We start from the raw sequence: 22,999 nt of genomic DNA, 5'->3' as shown, positions 1-22,999 counted from the left end.
TCTACCACAGTAATGACATCTCCATCTTTGAAATTTCTTCTTCATTCTACTTTTGTCATGATGTTGAGTCACATGTTGTGACATCGGGTTCAACATCTTGGATTCTGGTTTAGTATTACTGCTAGCTTGAGGATGTTTCATAGCACCAACAAATCCTATACCAGACATATCTCCTGAACTCTTTCCAATCTGTAGAATCTCTTCCAACATATCAGAACCACTGTTTAATATTTTGACAGATTTTGACATCTGATCAAGTTTGGATGTTAGCATGGTAACTTCACTGTTTAGACCAGATATAGTTTCACGAAGCCCTGTGTTATCTGCCTCCAACTGAACTATGTATTTCTTCTGCTTTTCACCTTGTTGACAGACTTCAGCACTTCTGATACATAGCTTTATGTAGGATGCTGCCAATTCCTCAAAGGTTAACTCATCTTCGCTAGAATCTTCATCAGAGACACAAACACCAGTAAGGGCTGTGACATGTTTGGCAGATTCTTCTTCACCATCACTCTCAGAATCTTCATCAGACCAGGAGACTGACAGTCCTTTCTTTTGTTTCTTGAGATAAGTGGGACATTCAGCTCTAATATGTCCATATCCTTCACATCCATGACACTGAATTCCTTTGCTTTGATTGTACTTTTCTTCAGGTTTAACCTTTCTGCTAGAATCATAGGATCTGTTAGTGTCAGAAGGAATGTTCTTGACATTTGGTCTTGACTTCTGATCCATTCTTCTTATAATCTTGTTAAATTGTCTTCCAAGCATGGCTATAGATTCAGTTAGATTTTCTTCTCTACCTTCCTCTTCTTCTTCTTGAGAGTTGGACACAAAAGCTAGGCTTTTATTTTTCTTTTCAGTATTGTCACTGATTCCCATCTCAAAGGTTTGAAGGGATCCAATTAATTCTTCTACCTTCATCTTCCTGATATCCTGTGCTTCTTCTATAGCTGTGACTTTCATATCAAATCTCTTAGGCAAGGATCTAAGGATCTTTCTCACAAGCTTTTCATCTGACATTTTTTCTCCTAAAGCTCCTGAGGTATTAGCAATTTCAAGTATATTCATGTGAAACTCTTGAATACTTTCATCATCTTTCATCCTTAGATTCTCAAACTTTGTAGTTAGCTACTGAAGTCTTGACATTTTAACTTTGGAAGTGCCTTCATGAGTAGTTCTGAGGGTATCCCAAACATCTTTGGCTAGTTCACAATGGTGTACTAGTCTGAATATATTCCTATCAATTCCATTGAATAGAGCATTTAAAGCTTTAGAGTTGTCAAGAGCCAGCTCCTCCTCATCTTTGCTCCAATTTTCCTCAGGTGTGAGGGATGACTTGCCATCCTTATCAATAGTGACAGGATGTTCCCTGTAACACCCGGAATTTAATTATTTATTTAATTAAATTGTATAAGGAAATTATTTGTTGGAATTAGTCGAAGTTAGAATTATTGACATTATTATAAGAGGCGTAATTGGAATTATACGTTGTGTTGGGCGGATAAATTAATGATCGAGAAATTAGTCGGTTTAATCGGAGAATAATATTAGAGATAATATTACTATAATGGACTATTATTAATTTAAGTTGATTTAAGCCGTAGAGAATGATATTGAATATGTTGAGTTGGTGGTTCGGACGATTTATTTTATAGTCGGTAGTTAGTCAATTTGGTGGAGAGAAATAATAATAGAATTAATATTATGGATTATGAGAGTGTTTTATTTAAGTGGGCTTAGACGTTGCGTTGGTGATAGTAATCATGGGGGTGTTAATTAGTAAGCCCAAATGAAGATTATAATTATAATAAAATAAAGGAAATAAGAAAAGAAGTTAGGTCTCAGTAGACGTGGAGAAAGAAGAAAAGTTGGAGAAAGAGGAGAGGTGAAGAAGAGAGCCATGGCGGAAGAGAAAAGCTAGAGGAAGTCCAATTTTTGCAGCAAGTTTCTGCAGTAAGACACCTTAGTAAAACGGACGTTTCTCCCAATCCAACCGTTGGATCGTCGTGGTTCTTGAACACAACGTTCCAGACTCGTAGAGGTAACTTCTGACCGGAGCGATTTTCGTTTTGATGATTTTAAGTTTGTCTGACAAAGCGATTTCCGAACAGGTTTTTGGTGCGTCTCTGCACGTTGTTAGAAAAGATTTTCGGAGAAAAGTTGGAAGCGGCGGCATAAGCTATGGCAACCGGGAGAGTAAAGCAATATCATATCCAAGGTAAGGGTGGAGTTCTAGCTCTATAAACGAGATTATGATGAATGATATGTGGGGGTTATGGTTGTATGATTGCCTCTATTTTGTGTGTTGTGATTGTATTGTTGAATGTTGAAATTGATTGACGTCGGTGAATAAGGTTATAAAAGTTCAATCAATGATTGTGGGAAATTAACCTAGGGTTTATAATTATTATTATTGAGGAATTAGTTGTAGAAAATTGCTAGATGTTGGTGGAGTATAACTATAATATTGTTATGTTCCTGTGATGGTCGAAATTGAATTGTACTGGAATCGAAGGAAGAAAATTGAGTTTTAATTTTGTTGGAAGATGCTGTCAGCGCAGGTAAGTGCCAAAGTTTGGACGCGGCGCGAACTGAAGGTTTATGTGGTGTTCGCGGCGCAAAGAGAGGTTCGCGGCGCGTGCTATACGAGTGTTAGAAATATGTTTTGATTTCTGGCTGTTGATGTTTTATGTTGGTTGTTGGGATCAAGCCTTAGTAGGATTAACTCGAGAAGAATTATAATTATTATTAGTGAAGAAATTGGTTTAAATTAATTAGAATATTATACCGTTGGAATTGATTAATTTAATTAGTAGAAATTATAGTGATAATTCTTGGTGATGAGATATGTAGTTAATGGATTTTGTATAAAGATGGAATTGGTGTGAAGAAGAAATAGCAGTAGTAATAACGATGATATATGTAGCAGGCTGAATTAGTAGCATAATTGGATTTAATAATAGAATTAGCGAATAGTAGAATTGAAGAATTAGTACCTAGATGTTTAGGGGCTGTTTTGTAATGATTAAGTTGATGCAATTGATGCATGTTTAAGTTGTTGTTTTCGTTGCTGTTGTTCTGGTTGTTGTTGTTGATACGTTGATTAAGTTGCAGGTCTTATGACCAATGTTGTTTAAGTTATTGATGATGCGTTGATTAAGTTGCAAGTCTTATGACCAAGGTTGATTAAGTTGTTTGCGGTTATTGCATTGTTGTGTTGTGACGTTGTGGTTGTTGTTGCATGCATACATTTGCATTGTTTAAGTTGGCCTTGATGGCACCACGTTGAAAAGTTGAAGGCTTATGCCTTGGCCTTAATGGCACCAAGTTGAAGGCTTACGCCTTGTTGAAATGCCTCGATAACCTGGCATATGTTTAAGTTGGGAGTTTTACTCCAAATGGTACCACATGCATTTGCACAGTTGAGTCGCATTTGAAGTTGTTGTTGTTATTACGTTGTTGTTGTTGTTGTTGTTATAAGTTGTTGTTGTTATACTTGTTGCTGATAATTGTTATTATACTTGTTGTTGGTAAATAATTATTATAACCGTTGTTGCTATTTGTTATTATAATTGTTGTCTGAATAAGTATGAAGTGGTGATATTGTAGGATCCAATCTTAATATATTATTTATCATACGCTTGCTTATATTGTTGGATATCTCACCCCTTCTGTAATGATGTTACCTATTATGGGTAATTGAGCAGGTACTCAAGAATAGCTGTGGAAGTGAAGTAACTTTATGAAGTATTTAGTTACTGTTAGTTCGAGTTGGTCTTGCTCTGATACGTAGCACTCGGGGGGATGTTTATGTGTTGTTTCTAAGTTGCTGTTATTACTAATTGTTGAATAATTATAAATTGAACGATGTTTTAGTTGAATAAAGTTGCTAACTGATCTATAAGTTGGAAGTTGTAATTTTGTGGTTTTAATATTAAAAAGGTTGTTATGTTCCTATGAATAAATATGTTGTGAGTTGTTCAGCCGAATGCTATGTATCATATTAAAAGAAATACAGGTTGCTTTGTTGTTTTATGTTGAAATGTGACATCCTGTTTTATGTTTGAAAATTTTAGCACTCTGATTTTTAATATAAATGTCGGGTAGAAAATGGGGTGTTACATTCCCATCCTTTGTTTGCAGCTCTCCATGCTTTACTATCCAAGGATTTCAGAAAAGCCACCATACGAGGTTTCCAATAATCATAATTAGATCCATCCAGAATGGGTGGTCTGTTCACAAATCCACCACCTTCCTTGTCCATAGTACCAGAAAATGCTGTCCCTAGATCTCACCCAGTAAGAAAAACAGGCAGGGTGCCTGCTCTGATACCAATTGAAATTCTGGACTCAGACACGCGATGTCGAACAGGATGTCACGACATTACTATCTGAATATTTTTAAACAAATGAACAAGAAGTAAACAAACATATAACAACACAAGAAAGTTGTTAACCCAGTTCGGTGCAAACACACCTACATCTGGGGGCTACCAAGCCAGGGAGGAAGTCCACTATAAGTAATATCAATTTAAGGTAATACAGTTCAAGATTACTCCTTTCACTTAATATCTACCCAATGCAACTTCAACCTAATATTACTTAGATCAGAGATTCCACTCACTCCCCCTCAATCACAGCAGTGATGAATAACGCTCAATGAATATGGATAGAAGACACACTTCAAAGACACAGCTTGATCTTGCTTAAAAGCTTCAATCAAGTACAATGGTACTCTTGCTTAAAAGCTTCAAGTACTTCTTACAACTCAAACAAAAACACCTAGACCAAGACAATCATCATGATGATTGTTTGGCTTACAAGAAAGCTAGAACGCAAAAACTTAAACACGAAGAACTCTTAAAGCTTCTCAATACAAAAACCCTAATCCGGTCTGCAGCTTCTTCATAATATATATAGCCTTCAGAAAACGCAACAGCTGGGCCTTGGATCCGAATTAGTTTTAAACCTAATAAAACTAATTTCCACAAATCAAGGAACCTAAAATAAGAGCAATTAAAGACGTCCTTGAACAGATCAAAATCCAATATTTCCAAGTAAAGCGCATAGGATCTTAACAGATCACATAACCATAATTAGTAACAGAATAAGACGTAACAGCTACGAATGTCATGACATCGGCCTTGACATCAGGTAAAGGCCTGCATAAGTAAAACTTCACAACAGTAGAATGCATGTCATGACACCAGTTTTGACATGATAAAATCACAATGAGTTTTACCAAAAATTACAGCCAATCAACAACATCTACAAACTCCCCCTTTGGCAAATTTTTGGCTAAAACACGAATAGATGTAACCATATAATATCAGAGCATACACAACAGCCAACAACACCAGGAATACAGAAAAATAAATTCTGTAGGCAAACAATACAGAAAAATAAATTTTGTAGGCAAACAACAGCCAGCTTGATTAATCACCAGAAATCCAGAAAACATCTATTTAATCATCTGTTACAGAATACCACTTATCATTGTCAAGGAGAACCAGAAAACATCCAAAATATCAGAAAACAACAAATTTTGTGCAGCACCAATTTTGTGCAGCAAGGCATACCTGACATTCAAAAGACTAGCAGACAATTTACTCTTTATGGGCCATTTCTTAACCTTACCACCAGTGATAACTTTGCATACTTCATTGTCAGTTACTTCAAGCTCAGGTTGAGCCTCAGCATCTCTACCTAGATAGAGATTGATAACAGTAGGGGAAAAATCTATACACTTTCTTCTAACATACACCTTATGAAAATCCTCAGTTCTTCCATCAGCACAATCTTGAGACAAATTCACTATAAATTCCTTCACGAGCATTTCATAGCATTTAGAAAAATGAGTAACAGTTTTAAGCAAACCTGCAGATTTGATGAGCTTCATGACCTCTTGACATTCCAGAGCATCATTTGCAAGTTCTCTTTCCAGAGCCAGCCTTCTTTGATAAACAAACTTCCACTGGATAGCATTTGAAGCATAGTGCAGATAAATGTTGTCCAAGGGAACATCACGGGCCTTTGTGGAGGATTTTGTGACAGCAATCTTCTTCTTTGAAGGGATGTCAGGGACATCACTTAGGACATTGTCTTCGGAGTCAGAAACACTTCTTTCTTTTCTCTTCTTCACAGCAACCTTGCTCCCAGTTCTTGAAGACTCAGCAGAGACCTTCTTGATCTTTTCTTTGGTGGCATTCTTTAGAGGAGCAACCTTTGTCTTGGGAGGATGTTGATCATCAACCTGTTTTCCCCTTCGAGCCTTGACTCTGTTGGAAATGCTGGAGATGAGGTCATCATCAGCAATGTCAATAGGATCATCAAGATTATCCAGATCCACCACATCATTTGTATTGTCAGTAGGGCGAGTAGCCTTCTCTTTAGGAGAAGTAGCAGTGACCTCTTCAGGTTTCTCTGTTTCAAGAATCTCCGCATCTTTATCTTCAGATGCTTCAACATCTTTAGCATCAGAGCCTTCAACATTGTTGGTTTCAGATGTCTCAACATCAACATGATCCTTGCTAGCATCAACCTGATTATCTTTGCTGTTCTCAGGAGCAGGAGCTTGGGCTAAAGGGACAGATATTCCTTCTACCTTGTGACCTTCATTCGAGATTCTTGTGACAAGGCCTGCGATTGCATTGTGGACATAAGCAGTCCCTTCTTTATCCCTAGCAGAGACCGTTTCTGGAATAGACCCACCAGTTGATTTTCTTGCATGCATCTTTCTTGGTATACTACCAACAGGATCAATGGCTGGGACCGAGTTCAATGGCACAACATCCAGTACAACATCCTGATCACCTACCATATTTGGTGCCCTAGAGTCGGATGCAGTTTCAGAGCGAGGAGTAGTGTTCTTTGAGGGAGAGGTCTGAGACATGTTGAGAGTGAATGGAATGATGGAGAGAGGTTTGTGAATGCAGCGAATCAGAGAGGTAGCGTGAATGCCGAAAATAGGTTTTGTGGGAATGGGAACCGTTTGGAGAAGGTGTAAAAGAGGGGGAAAATACACTTTAATATGTAATGATAACAAATATTTGGAGAGAAGGATACTGTTGGCCCCACACCCGGTTAATTGCTATAATTCTTCACAAAGACAAATGCCTAGCTTACTTCTCAAATTTTCAAATTGATTAGCATCCAAAGCTTTTGTGAAAATATCAGCCAGTTGGAGATTAGTAGCAACATGTTCCAAGGCAATTACTTTATCTTCAACAAGATCTCTTATAAAGTGATGCCTAATATCAATGTGCTTGGTCCTGCTATGCTGGATAGGATTCTTTGAGATGTTAATGGCACTTAGGTTGTCACAATATAATGTCATGACATCTTGTGTGACATTATATTCTGTTAGCATTTGTTTCATCCAAACGAGCTGAGAACAGCTACTTCCTGCTGCAATGTATTCTGCCTCTACAGTAGATAGGGATACACAATTTTGTTTCTTACTGAACCATGAGATGAGGTTATTTCCCAAGAAGAAACATCCTCTTGAAGTACTTTTTCTGTCATCAGCACTTCCAGCCCAGTCTGCATCACAATATCCAGTGAGAATTGGTTCACACCCATGAGAGTAGAGCATGCCATACTCACAAGTACCATTCACATATTTCAGAATCCTCTTGACTTGATTTATGTGACTGATCTTGGGTTCTGCTTGATATCTAGCACACACCCCAACAGCAAAAGCAATATCAGGCCTACTAGCTGTGAGATACAGCAGGCTTCCTATCATGCTTCTATACAAGCTTTGATCAACATTTGTGCCCTTTTCATCTTTGGACAATTTTAAATGAGTAGGTGCAGGTGTTCTTTTGTGACTAGCATTCTCCATCCCAAATTTTTTGACAATGTTTTTGGCATACTTGCTCTGAGAGAAAAAAATTGAGTCTTCCATCTGTTTAACTTGCAGACCAAGAAAGTAAGTTAATTCTCCAACTAGACTCATTTCAAATTCTGATTGCATCTGGTCAACAAAATGTTTAATCATCGTGTCTGACATCCCACCAAACACAATATCATCCACATAGATTTGAGCAATCAGGATCTTTCCTTCTTCATCTTTAACAAAGAGAGTTTTATCTATCCCTCCTTTCCTGTAACCATTACTAGTAAGAAACTCAGTTAGTCTCTCATACCAAGCTCTAGGGGCTTGTTTCAGCCCATAAAGAGCTTTTCTTAGTTTGTACACATGATCAGGATGGTTTGGATCAGCAAAGCCTTTAGGTTGTTCCACATAGACTTCCTCACTCAAGTAACCATTTAAGAAAGCACTCTTCACATCCATCTGGTATAGTTTGAATTTCAGAATGCAAGCAACTCCTAACAACAATCTAATTGACTCAAGTCTAGCAACAGGAGCAAAAGTTTCATCAAAGTCAATTCCTTCAACTTGAGTGTATCCTTGAGCAACTAGCCTTGCTTTGTTTCTGATTATAGTTCCCAGTTCATCTGACTTATTCTTGTAAACCCATTTAGTTCCAATGACATTTGTATCTTTAGGTCTTGGAACCAGCTCCCATACTTCATTCCTTTCAAACTGGCCTAATTCTTCTTGCATAGCATTAATCCAAAACTCATCTGTCAAAGCTTCCTTAACATTCTTGGGTACAATTTTTGATACAAAACATGAGTTTGAGACCTGTTCACTTGACCTTGTAACAACTCCACTGTTGGGATCTCCTATAATAAGTTCACTAGGATGATCTTTTTGAACTCTTATAGATGGTCCTTTGTTAGAGGGTTCAGCTTCAGCTTTTGCAATAGTGGGGCTGCAATCATCTTCTTTCTTAGATTCTTCAGCTGCGTGTTCCCAGAATGTTCCAACATCATATGTGACATCTGCTTGTTTGTGTTCATCATCAACCACCACATTTATGGATTCCATGATTATCCTCGTTCTTGAGTTGAAAACTCTATAGGCTCTGCTGTTTGTAGAGTATCCAAGAAAAATCCCTTCATCACTCTTGGAATCCATCTTCCTTCTGTGATCTCTATCAGCAAGAATGTAAAACTTACTACCAAACACATGGAAGTATTTGACAGTGGGTTTTCTTCCCTTCCAGATCTCATACAGAGTGGTAGAGGTTCCTTTCCTTAAGGTAACTCTATTATGAACATAACAGGCAGTATTCATGGCTTCAGCCCAGAAATAAATAGGGAGTTTCTTAGCATGAATCATAGCTCTGGCTGATTCTTGAATGGTTCTGTTTTTCCTTTCAACAACCCCATTTTGCTGTGGAGTAATAGGAGATGAAAACTCATGGTGTATACCTTCAGAGGAGCAAAAATCAGCAAATTTTTGATTCTCAAATTCCTTTCCATGATCACTTATGATTCTTACAACATCATTTTCCTTTTCCCTTTGAATTCTTTGACATAGGTCTTTGAAAACATCAAACACATCTGACTTTTCTCTAATGAAGTTTATCCAAGTGTATCTGGAGTAATCGTCCACAACCACATAAGCATATTTCTTTCTTCCAAGACTTTCCATTTGCATAGGTCCCATCAGGTCCATGTGAAGCAGTTCTAGAACCCTGGAAGTAGTCAGATGTTTAACCTTTGGATGTGACATCCTGGTTTGTTTTCCTACCTGACATTCACCACAAATTCTTCCTTCATCAATTTGTAACTTGGGAATTCCTCTCACAGCTTCCATAGAAATAATCTTTTTCATACCTCTTAGATGAAGGTGACCAAGTTTTTGATGCCACAACTTTGCTTCTTCTTCTTTAGAACATACAGTTGAGTAGTTAGATTCATGAGAGACCCACAAGTAACAGTTATCTTTGGATCTGACTCCCCTCATTACTACATTCTTTCCTTTATCAGTGACCACACACTCAGTTTTAGTGAAGTTAACTTGGCATCCTTGGTCACAAAGTTGACTAATACTTATGAGATTAGCAGTCAAGCCTTTGACCAACAAGACACCTTCCAGATTTGGAACTCCTGAGCAGTCTAGTTTTCCAACCCCTTTGATTTCTCCTTTAGCTCCATCAACAAAGGTTACATAGCTAGTAGAATGGTTTTTGATATCTACTAATAGATTCTTGATTCCAGTCATGTGTCTGGAGCATCCACTGTCAAAATACCAATCTTCTTTGGTTGATACTCTAAGAGATGTATGAGCTATTAAGGCCATATTTTTAGGTGTCCACTGTTGCTTCTTGATGGGCATGATCTGCTTGGGTCTGTAGTATGGAGCTTGGTCTGGGTAACCATATAATCTGAAACAGAAGGGCTTAATATGTCCAAATCTACCACAGTAATGACATCTCCATCTTTGAAATTTCTTCTTCATTCTACTTTTGTCATGATGTTGAGTCACATGTTGTGACATCGGGTTCAACATCTTGGATTCTGGTTTAGTATTACTGCTAGCTTGAGGATGTTTCATAGCACCAACAAATCCTATACCAGACATATCTCCTGAACTCTTTCCAATCTGTAGAATCTCTTCCAACATATCAGAACCACTATTTAACATTTTGACAGATTTTGACATCTGATCAAGTTTGGATGTTAGCATGGTAACTTCACTGTTTAGACCAGATATAGTTTCACGAAGCCCTGTGTTATCTGCCTCCAATTGAACTATGTATTTCTTCTGCTTTTCACCTTGTTGACAGACTTCAGCACTTCTGATACATAGCTTTATGTAAGATGCTGCCAATTCCTCAAAGGTTAACTCATCTTCGCTAGAATCTTCATCAGAGACACAAACACCAGTAAGGGCTGTGACATGTTTGGCAGATTCTTCTTCACCATCACTCTCAAAATCTTCATCAGACCAGGAGACTGACAGTCCTTTCTTTTGTTTCTTGAGATAAGTGGGACATTCAGCTCTAATATGTCCATATCCTTCACATCCATGACACTGAATTCCTTTGCTTTGATTGTACTTTTCTTCAGGTTTAACCTTTCTGCTAGAATCATAGGATCTGTTAGTGTCAGAAGGAATGTTCTTGACATTTGGTCTTGACTTCTGATCCATTCTTCTTATAATCTTGTTAAATTATCTTCCAAGCATGGCTATAGATTCAGTTAGATTTTCTTCTCTACCTACCTCTTCTTCTTCTTGAGAGTTGGACACAAAAGCTAGGCTTTTATTTTTCTTTTCAGTATTGTCACTGATTCCCATCTCAAAGGTTTGAAGGGATCCAATTAATTCTTCTACCTTCATCTTGCTGATATCCTGTGCTTCTTCTATAGCTGTGACTTTCATATCAAATCTCTTAGGCAAGGATCTAAGGATCTTTCTCACAAGCTTTTCATCTGACATTTTTTCTCCTAAAGCTCCTGAGGTATTAGCAATTTCAAGTATATTCATGTGAAACTCTTGAATACTTTCATCATCTTTCATCCTTAGATTCTCAAACTTTGTAGTTAGCAACTGAAGTCTTGACATTTTAACTTTGGAAGTGCCTTCATGAGTAGTTCTGAGGGTATCCCAAACATCTTTGGCTAGTTCACAATGGTGTACTAGTCTGAATATATTCCTATCAATTCCATTGAATAGAGCATTTAAAGCTTTAGAGTTGCCAAGAGCCAGCTCCTCCTCATCTTTGCTCCAATTTTCCTCAGGTGTGAGGGATGACTTGCCATCCTTATCAATAGTGACAGGATGTTCCCATCCTTTGTTTGCAGCTCTCCATGCTTTACTATCCAAGGATTTCAGAAAAGCCACCATACGAGGTTTCCAATAATCATAATTAGATCCATCCAGAATGGGTGGTCTGTTCACAAATCCACCACCTTCCTTGTCCATAGTACCAGAAAATGCTGTCCCTAGATCTCACCCAGTAAGAAAAACAGGCAGGGTGCCTGCTCTGATACCAATTGAAATTCTGGACTCAGACACGCGATGTCGAACAGGATGTCACGACATTACTATCTGAATATTTTTAAACAAATGAACAAGAAGTAAACAAACATATAACAACACAAGAAAGTTGTTAACCCAGTTCGGTGCAAACACACCTACATCTGGGGGCTACCAAGCCAGGGAGGAAGTCCACTATAAGTAATATCAATTTAAGGTAATACAGTTCAAGATTACTCCTTTCACTTAATATCTACCCAATGCAACTTCAACCTAATATTACTTAGATCAGAGATTCCACTCACTCCCCCTCAATCACAGCAGTGATGAATAACGCTCAATGAATATGGATAGAAGACACACTTCAAAGACACAGCTTGATCTTGCTTAAAAGCTTCAATCAAGTACAATGGTACTCTTGCTTAAAAGCTTCAAGTACTTCTTACAACTCAAACAAAAACACCTAGACCAAGACAATCATCATGATGATTGTTTGGCTTACAAGAAAGCTAGAACGCAAAAACTTAAACACGAAGAACTCTTAAAGCTTCTCAATACAAAAACCCTAATCCGGTCTGCAGCTTCTTCATAATATATATAGCCTTCAGAAAACGCAGCAGCTGGGCCTTGGATCCGAATTAGTTTTAAACCTAATAAAACTAATTTCCACAAATCAAGGAACCTAAAATAAGAGCAATTAAAGACGTCCTTGAACAGATCAAAATCCAATATTTCCAAGTAAAGCGCATAGGATCTTAACAGATCACATAACCATAATTAGTAACAGAATAAGACGTAACAGCTACGAATGTCATGACATCGGCCTTGACATCAGGTAAAGGCCTGCATAAGTAAAACTTCACAACAGTAGAATGCATGTCATGACACCAGTTTTGACATGATAAAATCACAATGAGTTTTACCAAAAATTACAGCCAATCAACAACATCTACAAAAACTAAATGATTCATAATGGTTTTCAATATACCTCATTGTCATACCCCAAAATTTGCCCATACTATTTTCTCCTATTCAAATTCAAGTCAATACACAAAGCAAGACACACTCTCCTAAACAAGGCTCAGAAACTAGGGTTTTGTTGTTCTAAGGAAAAATCAATGGACCAAAAGCTCCAAGGCGCCTCATATGGTTTATGATGTTTCAAACTACTTCCATGACAAAACTTAGGGCTCAATTCAAAAGGTTGATTACTCAATTGCTCAGAAAGTCAACAGTCGACTGAATTGACCTAAAAGTCAACTATGGTCAAAATACAGTCAAAGCTCCTGATTTTTTGTCAACATACTTCCATTGAAGTATCATTCACCATTTGATCAAGAATTGATCATGGTTCATCAAGGAAAGATCAGAAATCAACAATTCCAAAAGTTTCTAAATTAGGGTTTCATAGGAGAAAGTCAACTGAACTTTGACCAGCCACAACTTCCACATGGAACATCAGAAATTTTCCACCCAAAGCTCAATTTGAAGTAAATTGAATTCTCTACAATTTTGTCTCTCACATGCCAAGTCTAAAAATGCTTCATTTGAGAGATATGGACCAAAACATTATAGGTCCTTTTCAAAAGTCAACAAAAAGTCATTTTTTTCAAAAGGACATATAAGGAGCATGGAAAATTATTTTGATATGAGACCAAAGACAATGGTTAGAGGACTCTCTAAGGTTTCTAAAAAGTCCTAGAACTCTTCCATACCTCAAAAATTGAGAGAGATAGACCTTGTCAAAGTTGGACAAATTTGAGAAGGAAAATGTGAAGAAAAAGGGTCCAAATTGAATTTTTTTGCAAAGGGGCCCAACTTCTTGTGGCCCAAACTTGATCTTCAAGTTATCCAAGACTCCAAATTCAATTGCCACGAATTATTGAGAATTATTTGATTTATTATGAATTTTTATTCATTTAAAAGTGATTAAAAATCAAATAAATCAAGAAACAAATCAAAGATTTGATTTGGCTTTTTATTCCAATCATAATCAATCATCAAATGACACATATTTGATACAAATTTCGTGACAAACAAGATTGGCATGATTGAGAGCAAATTGTTCAAATTTGGAAACATTCAAAATCAATCTCCATTCAAATTTTACAAAATTGATTCAAAGAGATTTTGTCTAATTTTAATGACCTAAATCCTTCTCATATAAATATATGGCCTAGGGCATTGCATTGAGGTACGAGAAAAAGGGGGGAGCAGCTAGGGTTTTCACGTTCTAAATTTCAAAGAAAGGTGCATAATTCCTCTTGCGATTTCCGGTAAGTTTCGACCGATCCCAAACGATCCATTAGCTTCCTGAGGTCCTTAGGAGTTCGTCCTCACTTTCATCAAAGCTCAGAACGCGTGGAGAAAGTCTACACGAGATCACGGTTTGCAAAATCAACTTTTTAAATTTAAATTCATCATCCATGCAATATAAATAGATCTCTTGTGCATATTTATGTTTCTTTTGATGTTTAGAACGTTGCTGAGTCACTTTTTTGAAGCTAAGACTTATGAATCAAGAGAAGCCATGGTTAGGGCATAGAATTTACATGTTTTCGTTTTCCCACATGCGCAAGGTTTAAGGCCAAATAAACCACCCTATCGTGTTCGCAAGGTCCTGAATAAGGGATCTGGGCTCTCACTTGATTTAGCTAACGTGAATTTTTAGGATTTTGAAGCATGCAGGAACAGCTACGACATTATCGTGGCAAAACGGAAGCTACAGCTCGTAGCTATTTTCAATGCAGGAGTAAACGAAGAAGATGAAGTGACGTGGCGTGAGGGGCGTCGCTGATTGGTTGGTCAAAGAGTCCTAGCCTTTCCCTTTGTTCGTGATTGGCCCAGACAGGAACTGCGGGCCCCAGTGCATTTAAGTTTGTCTTTTTCCAATTAAGCCATGATATTTTATATATTGATTGATAGTGAACCTCTTAATGACTCATCAGATACAGCACAGTTGGCGGAGTGACAATGGCCGTGACTTCCAGGACCTGGGTTCGATCCCCAGCTTTTTTTACAATGTAATTTTACAGTTTATTTGATCATAGATCCAATACTGCGCACCCAGTGAGGACTACGGTAAAGATCACGTGAGGACCCTCAAGATCTCATCCACTTCTGATCCAACGTCCAGTATCTGCAGGTGCACCAAAGGCTTCCAAAGAATGCCACACCAAATCAGCGCCCCAGCCAGCTAAGTTTTCTAAGCCTTATTTTTCTTTTTTTATTATTATTATTATTATATAACTACTTTTATAATGCTTTTTTTTTCACTCATCTTTATTTATATAATAATTGAGTTTTTTATAATACCTTTATATAATCGAAAACCCGATTTTTTTATATAATATAAAAAATAATAATAATAATTATTTTTTAAGCTAATGATTATTTTAGGCTAATTAAACCCTACGCCTTAAAACCCTGATTTTATCATGATCACAACTATTGGTAGGTGTTGTCCACTAATGCATCTTTCAGCCTTATAAACCTTGTAGGTCACAATAAGTTTTCTTAATAAACCTTTTAGGGTTTGCAAACTTTCAGGATTTGTAATCAATTAGGGTTTAGATCAGTCAATGCACTAACATTTCTCTTCTTTGTGCCCAATTTTCAAGGTTAATCAAGATCTTTCAGCCACGCGCCCTATCAGATCAAAAAAGCTAAGTTTTCTAATTTCTCTTGTTTAAATATCATTTTGTTTTTATTTTATTTTATTTCATTTTATTTTATTATGCCTTTTAAGAGGGTTTACCTCAATAGCCATTGAATTTGTAATACACTAACCCTTGTTTATTTTCCTCTTAATTTTCAGAGTCGATTGAGAGTTTGAGGAAGATCAAGGCATTCAAGGGTTTATCTTAATTATTGTTCCCTCTTATTTTCTGTCTTCTATTTCCCCTTCCCCGCAGGTGTTTATTGTAAAAGGACATTATGTTTTTCTGCCTTTATTATTTAACTGCGTGGTTAGTAATCTTAGGGAGTGCAAGCCTTGTTTAAAACAAATTAGCTCACTAATTATAAGATAAATAACTGAATTGAACCACGTGATTGTGCACCCACACACCTTTAGGGTGATCCCTCTTGTTGCCTGTTGCCTTATATTGTTGCCTTGTTGCCTTAATTATTGTTGCCTTTAAATAGTCAAGTCCCTCGATTCCGAGGATACCTAAAGCAAGGTTGCCTTAAAGAATAAAAATCATCTGGTCCCTCGATGTTGCCTCGGAAAAATAAAGATGATTGTCCTATTGCTAAGGTATCCTCGCATGATGCCTAAAAAGATTAATGACTATTCTATCCTTCCCTTAGACTACCTGCCCTCTTTATGGCATGGGACAGTCTTATGGCGAACGATAACTCGATGACCCTTCAACATCCAATTGAAAGACTTCCTACCCTTTATAGTATGGATAGACCCTTTCACCCGAAAGACTAAAAGAACAATTTTTCAAACTTAGGGTAGTTGCTATTAATTGCTTGCTCTATTTCAAATTCAAAATCAAATTCAAATTCAAACTCTTTTTCCACTAATTTTCAAATACTTTTCAAAAGATTACGCTTATTTACAAGCTAAAGTTCTTCTTCAAAGTTTTTACTTTTCACACCTCATTTTCAAACATTTCAAACAATACAAAAGCGAGCTAAGCAATTAAGAGCCCATGGAAAACCATGGATGCAAAGGGTGCCTTACACCTTCCCTTTGCATAATTACCCCCCGAACTCAAATCTTTTCAAAAGGTCTTTTTCTGTTCTTTTAGCCTTTCCTAAAATTGGATAAAATAAAAGTCGATGGCGACTCTTGCTTAACCGCGACATTTTCGACTATAAAAGTCAGTTCACCGTATTACACTCATCACCAATGATAATGAGCTCCGAGGGCCATGCAACAAATGACCCTATTGCATCTCGCATCAATGTTGTCTCTGAGACCATGTCAGGTACCGGTAGCACCGCATCATGATCTAATACAACATCAACTGATACTTTCAGGTGTCCATCCGGGAGCGGTCTATGGTGAAGTAAATCTCCCATAGTGTTGTGCACTTTTCCCTTGCCAACTAGGCGATAATTCGGTGACGATAAGTATAGTTGGCAAGAAGAAATCCCCTAAACCAATAGTAAATATAAAGTCATTATCATTAATAAAATAGAACAATTTGTAAGGAAAAGAAATTTATAATTACCTCGGGAAGTTTTCTTTGACAGTTGAAACTAGCTTTATCACTAGTTTCTTTCACCGATGCAGTATTACACTTTTCTCTCATATACATATCTTTATCTCTTTGCAATTTAGAGACTTGTGCTTGCAATTCCTGCAATTTTTGCAACACTTCTTCATTGGTAGGATTTCTTCTCCTAGGATGCTTGTAAAAAGAGGTTGGAGTCACACCATGACCCTTACCCCTCACACGACCAGGATACTCAGGAGCATCTAGTGCTCTACTAAGTACGCTCCTATCATCCTGGTCCTCACCGGTGGATATCGATTGCGACAAGGTCTCCTGTAATTCATTTACATTTCAATAATTATTAGTGGAGATAAAAAATCATTTATATATTAAAAAACATTTGATTTAATTAAAGACACAGTATTATACTTACACATTCAGCATAAACTCTTTGAACATCGGGATCGACAGCTTGATTCTTGCCCACACGAGCTTCCTTCCACAACACATGTACAGGAAGTGAGGTTTCCTCACTTTTAGTCTCCTCTAACTATGCATTGACACAAATGATAAAATCGTCAAATAAAACACATTTAGACAATTAATTAAAACGCATTTCTATTTACTTACAATTTTATCCTCTAAGCGTGCATATCCCAAACGCCCTTTTTTGTATGGATACGCGGGTTTTGATGCTCTCGCAGTATTTGTGAGACTCCTTTTCCGAAAAGCTTCATCTCTTTGATTTACAAACTCAACCCAATCTTTTTCATCAATGAAGATCTCATACTTTTTTGGCCGTCCCGGTGCCTCTTCAAGAAAGTTTCCATCTTTATCCTTAAGATAGGTGTTTGTCAAAAAAGCTTTCCACCCTCTATATCTTTTTCCGGCCAAACTAAGTATGTAGCGTCTACGCTCATCTGGTATGTAAAAAGTCCTCTGCAAAAAAACATACGCATAGAGTGTGTTAGTATAAGTAATCTAAACAAATTATCGTCAAGATAATAACAACAACCATATATGATACCTTAAGCTCGTCCCAAATGGCTTTTTTTTTCCGCATCCAACTCTTCGCTTTTCAGATTCCATTTAGCTACGGAGACTGGAATATGCATACGAACAAGTGTACCAATATAGCTTGTCAACTTTGCAGAATTAGGACCAATTGGTTGGTTATCAGAATTCCATTCCAAATGGTATATTAATCCTTGGTCTCTATGTCGAATGATTCTCTTCATAATGGTGATGCCTCGTGCAACTTCTTCTGATGATGTATCAGCATTTGTATCCGGAGCATCTCTTTCATGAGCATCTCTTTCTTGTGAGTTTTCTTGTGAGTTTTCAGGTGGAGCATCTCTATCCGGAGCCATTGAACCTGTATCAAACAAACTAAAGCACATTAGTACACTATTAATAAGGTAACAATCTATACAAGTCAAATGGAAGTCAAACAATGCATGTACAAGTAAATCGGAAACGAAATTGGTGAAATCAAAATAAGCGTCAAAAAAAGAAAGTTGTCGGAATTGAACGAAATTTACATGGCTATGGTAAAACGTCCCCACGGACTCAAAAATAAAGTCGGTTTTCCGAAATTCAGACCCTAAGCCCGACTTTTGATTACGGGCAGAAGAAAAACCGATAAAAAATAGTCCCGAAATGTAAAGATAAGTGCATGAGCAGCTCCGGAGTTGTCAAAATAGTATAGTTACATGTAAAGAAGTCGACAAACGGATACATGGTTCAAAAGTTATGTACAAAACGAAAATATGCATCAAAATTGAATAAGTATTGTAACAATCGGAATACAAATTGAAAAAAACTATACAAATTGAATATATAACAATCGGTACAAATTGAATAAAGCAAATTAGTCGGAATATGTATACTATTACCTTTATCACTAACGTCTCTTTCTTTTCTTGGTAGGATTGTGTTCTACGCGTCTCTTAACAACGCGGACGGTTGGATTGATCCAAATACCCTCATTATGATCATTTCTAGTACAAGATTCATTCTCATTTTGATCGTTTCTTGTACAAGATTCAATGCCAACACCAATATCACCTTGATCTTCAATATTGTTTTCATCAACTATTTTGTTAGATAAAAGCACTATAGACCATTTCGTACTTGTCGGATCATTGACATAGAACACTTGTTTAGCTTGAGAGGCTAGAATGAAAGGCTCATCTTTGTACCCCACCCTATTGAGACCCACTTGCAAAAATCCTGACTTATCCATTCGTATGCCACTATTATTTTCAATCCACTTGCAACCAAATACAGGAATCTGAAACTTCGCCTAATCAAACACCAAAATGCGCTCGATAACCCCAAAATATGACAAATTTGCAAATTTCGGATTTAAGTCATTCGCACTTGATATGTGCATTGCTTCAGCTACCAAGGTAACACCACTATTTTGCATAGTACTTTTATCATCCTGTTCTTTGGTATAAAATGTGTATCCATTAATTGCGTATGCGCTATAAGAAAACACAATTATACTTGGACCATAGGCTAAACATCTCAACCTTTCTGTTACTGAAGCAGGATCTGAACGATACTTTGAATAAATATGTTCCCTAAACCATGGTATGAAACTTCGATTGTGCTCTCGTACTATCCAGTTCTCATTTCTATTCGGATTTAAATCTCGGAGAACAACTTGTGCATTTCAACATACGGCTCAACCCCAATCTCATTGTGCAGAACATACAAGTGCGCTTGATCCCGTTCGACCATTGATACTGTCACAACTTTATTTCCAATTAGCCTTTTTCCTTCTTTTTTTTCGACAATATGAGATTTGGGGAGTCCAATTGATTGAACATTTGACAGATATTCAGTACAAAACTCAACCGCTTCTTCAACAACATATCGTTCGACAATACAACCCTTCGGTCGACTTCTGTTTTTCACGTTCGATTGGGAAGAACATTATCCTTTGGTAGCATATCTTTCATAAGGGCTAATAACTCTGTGAAACTTTTATCCGACCATCCATTGTCCGCCTTTAAGTTGTACAACTTTAACACCGCAGACAATCTTGTGAATTTTGAACAACCATCATACAACGGTTTCTCTGCATCGCTTACCAACCTCTCGAACATTTTGGGACAATCCTCAAGATCTTCTTCAAGCGCTTCTACAATCTCTTCAACTCGATCGTAATCATATGTGTCTGTGCAATCGTCGTTTGAAGAATACTTCGTATTACACCTCGACTCAACATTCCTGTTACTTTTTTCACCATGCAAACTCCAAACTGTATAACTTCTATCAATTCCAAACCGTAGTAAATGTGATGCCATTTGTTTCCTGTCAACCTTATCCCCATAACAGCAACCCAAGCAAGGACACGTCATTCGAATCGGGTCTTCGGAGTGCGCAACCGCAAACTTAACGAATTCCCATACCCCTTTCTCGTATTCTTTCGACAATCGGTTTGAATTCATCCATGTCTTATCCATGTCTTAATTAAGCTAAACAAAAATGGTCAAACTTTCACTCTTCACAAGTAACCCCTATGGCGAATTCAACTCACAAAGTTAGTAAGTTCATCACTTAACGATTAACGAAATTGACATCAAGAATATTCCACATGTCGGAATAATGAGTATTACTTAATATAATCTAAAAGTTACAAAGTTAGTAAGTTCATCACTTAAACAATATTAAAACAGTACATCTATCACTCATGTTAAAACTTCAATACATTAAAACATTAACACAGTTTAGAATCTATCACTCATGTCTTAATTAATTAAGCTAAACAAAAATAACTAATTATTAAGGAACAGAACGGTATAATGTGTTTCTGTCAAAACGCAAAGGATACACGGAATGAATCAGAAGCAATAAAATGCAACATATTACTTTGGCGAGAGAGAACAATTAATTACATGTATAGTAGTAAACAACTTCTAGACCCACACAATGTAAGATTCTTGAAAACGATCAAACTTTCACTCTTCACAAGTAACCCCTATCTAGCAAAGATATTCCTAAAAAATATAAAATAAAAAACTTAATTGAAGAGTATAAAAATGAGGTCATAATCCATAGCTTAAAAACCAACAAGTTCATGGTATATTCCAATTAAGTTCAAAAGTGGGCAAAACAATAATTAACTCATGGTTTTATCATGCTATTAGTATCCGGGCAGCCACAACAACAATAGTAAATCATGGATTTATTGTTAAGTAAGCTAAACAAAAACACTAATTATTCACGTAACTAATTGAACAAGAAGAGGCTATTGAATCTTATCTTAACACATATTGAAATTATATAAGAATATTATAATAACAATTCAATTTGAATTGAAACTAATTAGACATGATATATTAGACACAATTTCTAACAATTTATAACAACTACTAAGCTATGTCAAGAAGTTTAATAAGTTCTCAAAGATTAGAAAAGTGTTGCTGCCGCGTATGAATTTTACAATTCCTAATCAAAACATTTCATTTATCAAAATTACTAGATTACTTATAACAACCGGAACCTTTCAAAGGCAAGATTCACCTCAAGAAACTAATACCAGGCAATTACTAATTCAACAAATTCCATAGATAGTTTATCACCTCAAGAATCTAAGGAAAGAAAAAACTTTTATAGCTATGTATCAAAGATAAAAACATAATTTCAACTATAAAAAACATATGAATAAACACTAAAATCATGTTCATATATATATATATATATATATATATATATATATATATATATATATATATATATATATAATAATTTTGTTCTGCAGCAGTAGGGTGTGTAAAAGTATTTTCACAACAACATATCGATTCGGCAGCATAACGACATAGTAATCTCTCAACATCAAACCAGAAATCAAACATATTATACTCTCAGATTATAGTGTCTGATGGATAAAACCATCATCAAACCAGAATCAAACCACAGCATTGTTATTCAATTGAAATGAATAAATATAATTTCAGTGTTATACTCTCAGGTTTTATTTTGGCCGTGTCCTTTGAATAAAATACCTATAAACACTAATCTTTCAAATGTCAAAAACAGAACTATAAATCGTGTACCTCCTTCGTCTTCTCTTCGTCTTCGTATTCTGGGCAGTGATTCTTCTTCGTCTTCGTATTCTGGGCAGCGATGGAGTTTTTATGGAGGTTAAGTGTTGCGTCTTTGAGGAGTTTTTATGGAGTTTTTATGGAGTTCTTCGTATTCTGGGCATGCAGCGATGGAGTTCTTCGTATTCTGGGCAGCGATGGCAGAGAAAGAAGATTAGGGATTATGAAACGCATATCAGAATTATTTTGATTTTAAAAATTTTAATTAACGAAACAGCTATGAAAGCGCTTTTAAAAAGCGCTCTGGTAGCCCTGCCTTTACCAGCGCTTTTTAGGGCAAAAGCGCTCTTGTAACCCACCCCCTATAGCAGCGCTTTCATAAGCCCCCTATAAGAGCGCTTTCTGAAAGCGCTTTCGTACCCCCCCTATAAGAGCGCTTTTTGAAAGCGCTTTCGTACCCCCCCTATAAGAGCGCTTTTTGAAAGCGCTTTCGTACCCCCCCTTTAAGAGCGCTTTTTTTGCGTGTTTTTTTATTTTGTTTTTAGCGAAACCTATACCAGCGCTTTTTCCTAAAAGCGCTTTAGTAGGGGTGCTGCTAAAAGACAAATTTGGCATAGTGAGAACACAATGATGTATAATGGTTCCCCTCACAGTCTGAGAGTACTCTAGTCCCTTTTCAACATGAAAGAGATTTTACTATTGTTTGTGACTTGTACAAGACTCACACAAACACCAAGAACAATTCTCTTGGATTTTCACTAAGTACACTAAGAGAGCAATCCTCCCTTAATGACTCACTTGTTTCCAACAATCTTGGACAAAAAGATTTCAACCACCAAGAACAATCCTCTTGGATTTACTAACTTGATTATGAGAATAATCCTCTCACTAATAAAAAACCCTTGCTTCCAATAATCCTGGATAGCA

The 22,999-nt window shown here is 36.7% G+C and overlaps 1 protein-coding gene across 1 annotated transcript; it reads right to left on the bottom strand.

Moving 5' to 3' along the window:
* Positions 1–5,474: 5,474 nt before the first annotated feature.
* Positions 5,475–8,904, bottom strand: LOC131597921 (uncharacterized). The gene is made up of 4 exons (XM_058870579.1): positions 8,659–8,904; positions 7,693–7,887; positions 5,585–6,888; positions 5,475–5,478 (listed from the first exon to the last, which is right to left on the bottom strand). Exons 1-4 carry the CDS (start codon positions 8,902–8,904, stop codon positions 5,475–5,477), a joined length of 1,749 nt encoding a protein of 582 aa, XP_058726562.1.
* Between the last annotated feature and the right edge of the window lie 14,095 nt (positions 8,905–22,999).

The sequence above is a fragment of the Vicia villosa genome, linkage group LG4 (genome assembly GCF_029867415.1).
Source record: "Vicia villosa cultivar HV-30 ecotype Madison, WI linkage group LG4, Vvil1.0, whole genome shotgun sequence".
Lineage (NCBI taxonomy): Eukaryota > Viridiplantae > Streptophyta > Magnoliopsida > Fabales > Fabaceae > Vicia > Vicia villosa.
The sequence above is the reverse complement of the archived record's forward strand: the minus strand, read 5'-3'. Positions and strand labels throughout refer to the sequence as shown.

Excerpts from the sequence above, each read along its gene's own strand:
- LOC131597921 (XM_058870579.1), bottom strand. The coding sequence starts at position 8,904 with ATGGAATCCATAAATGTGGTGGTTGATGATGAACACAAACAAGCAGAT. Across the intron at positions 7,888-8,658 it reads TTACAAGGTCAAGTGAACAG|AGCAAGTATGCCAAAAACAT; the intron begins GTCTCAAACTCA and ends TTTTTCTCTCAG. Across the intron at positions 6,889-7,692 it reads ATATTGCTTTTGCTGTTGGG|ACCTCTCCCTCAAAGAACAC; the intron begins GTGTGTGCTAGA and ends AACATGTCTCAG.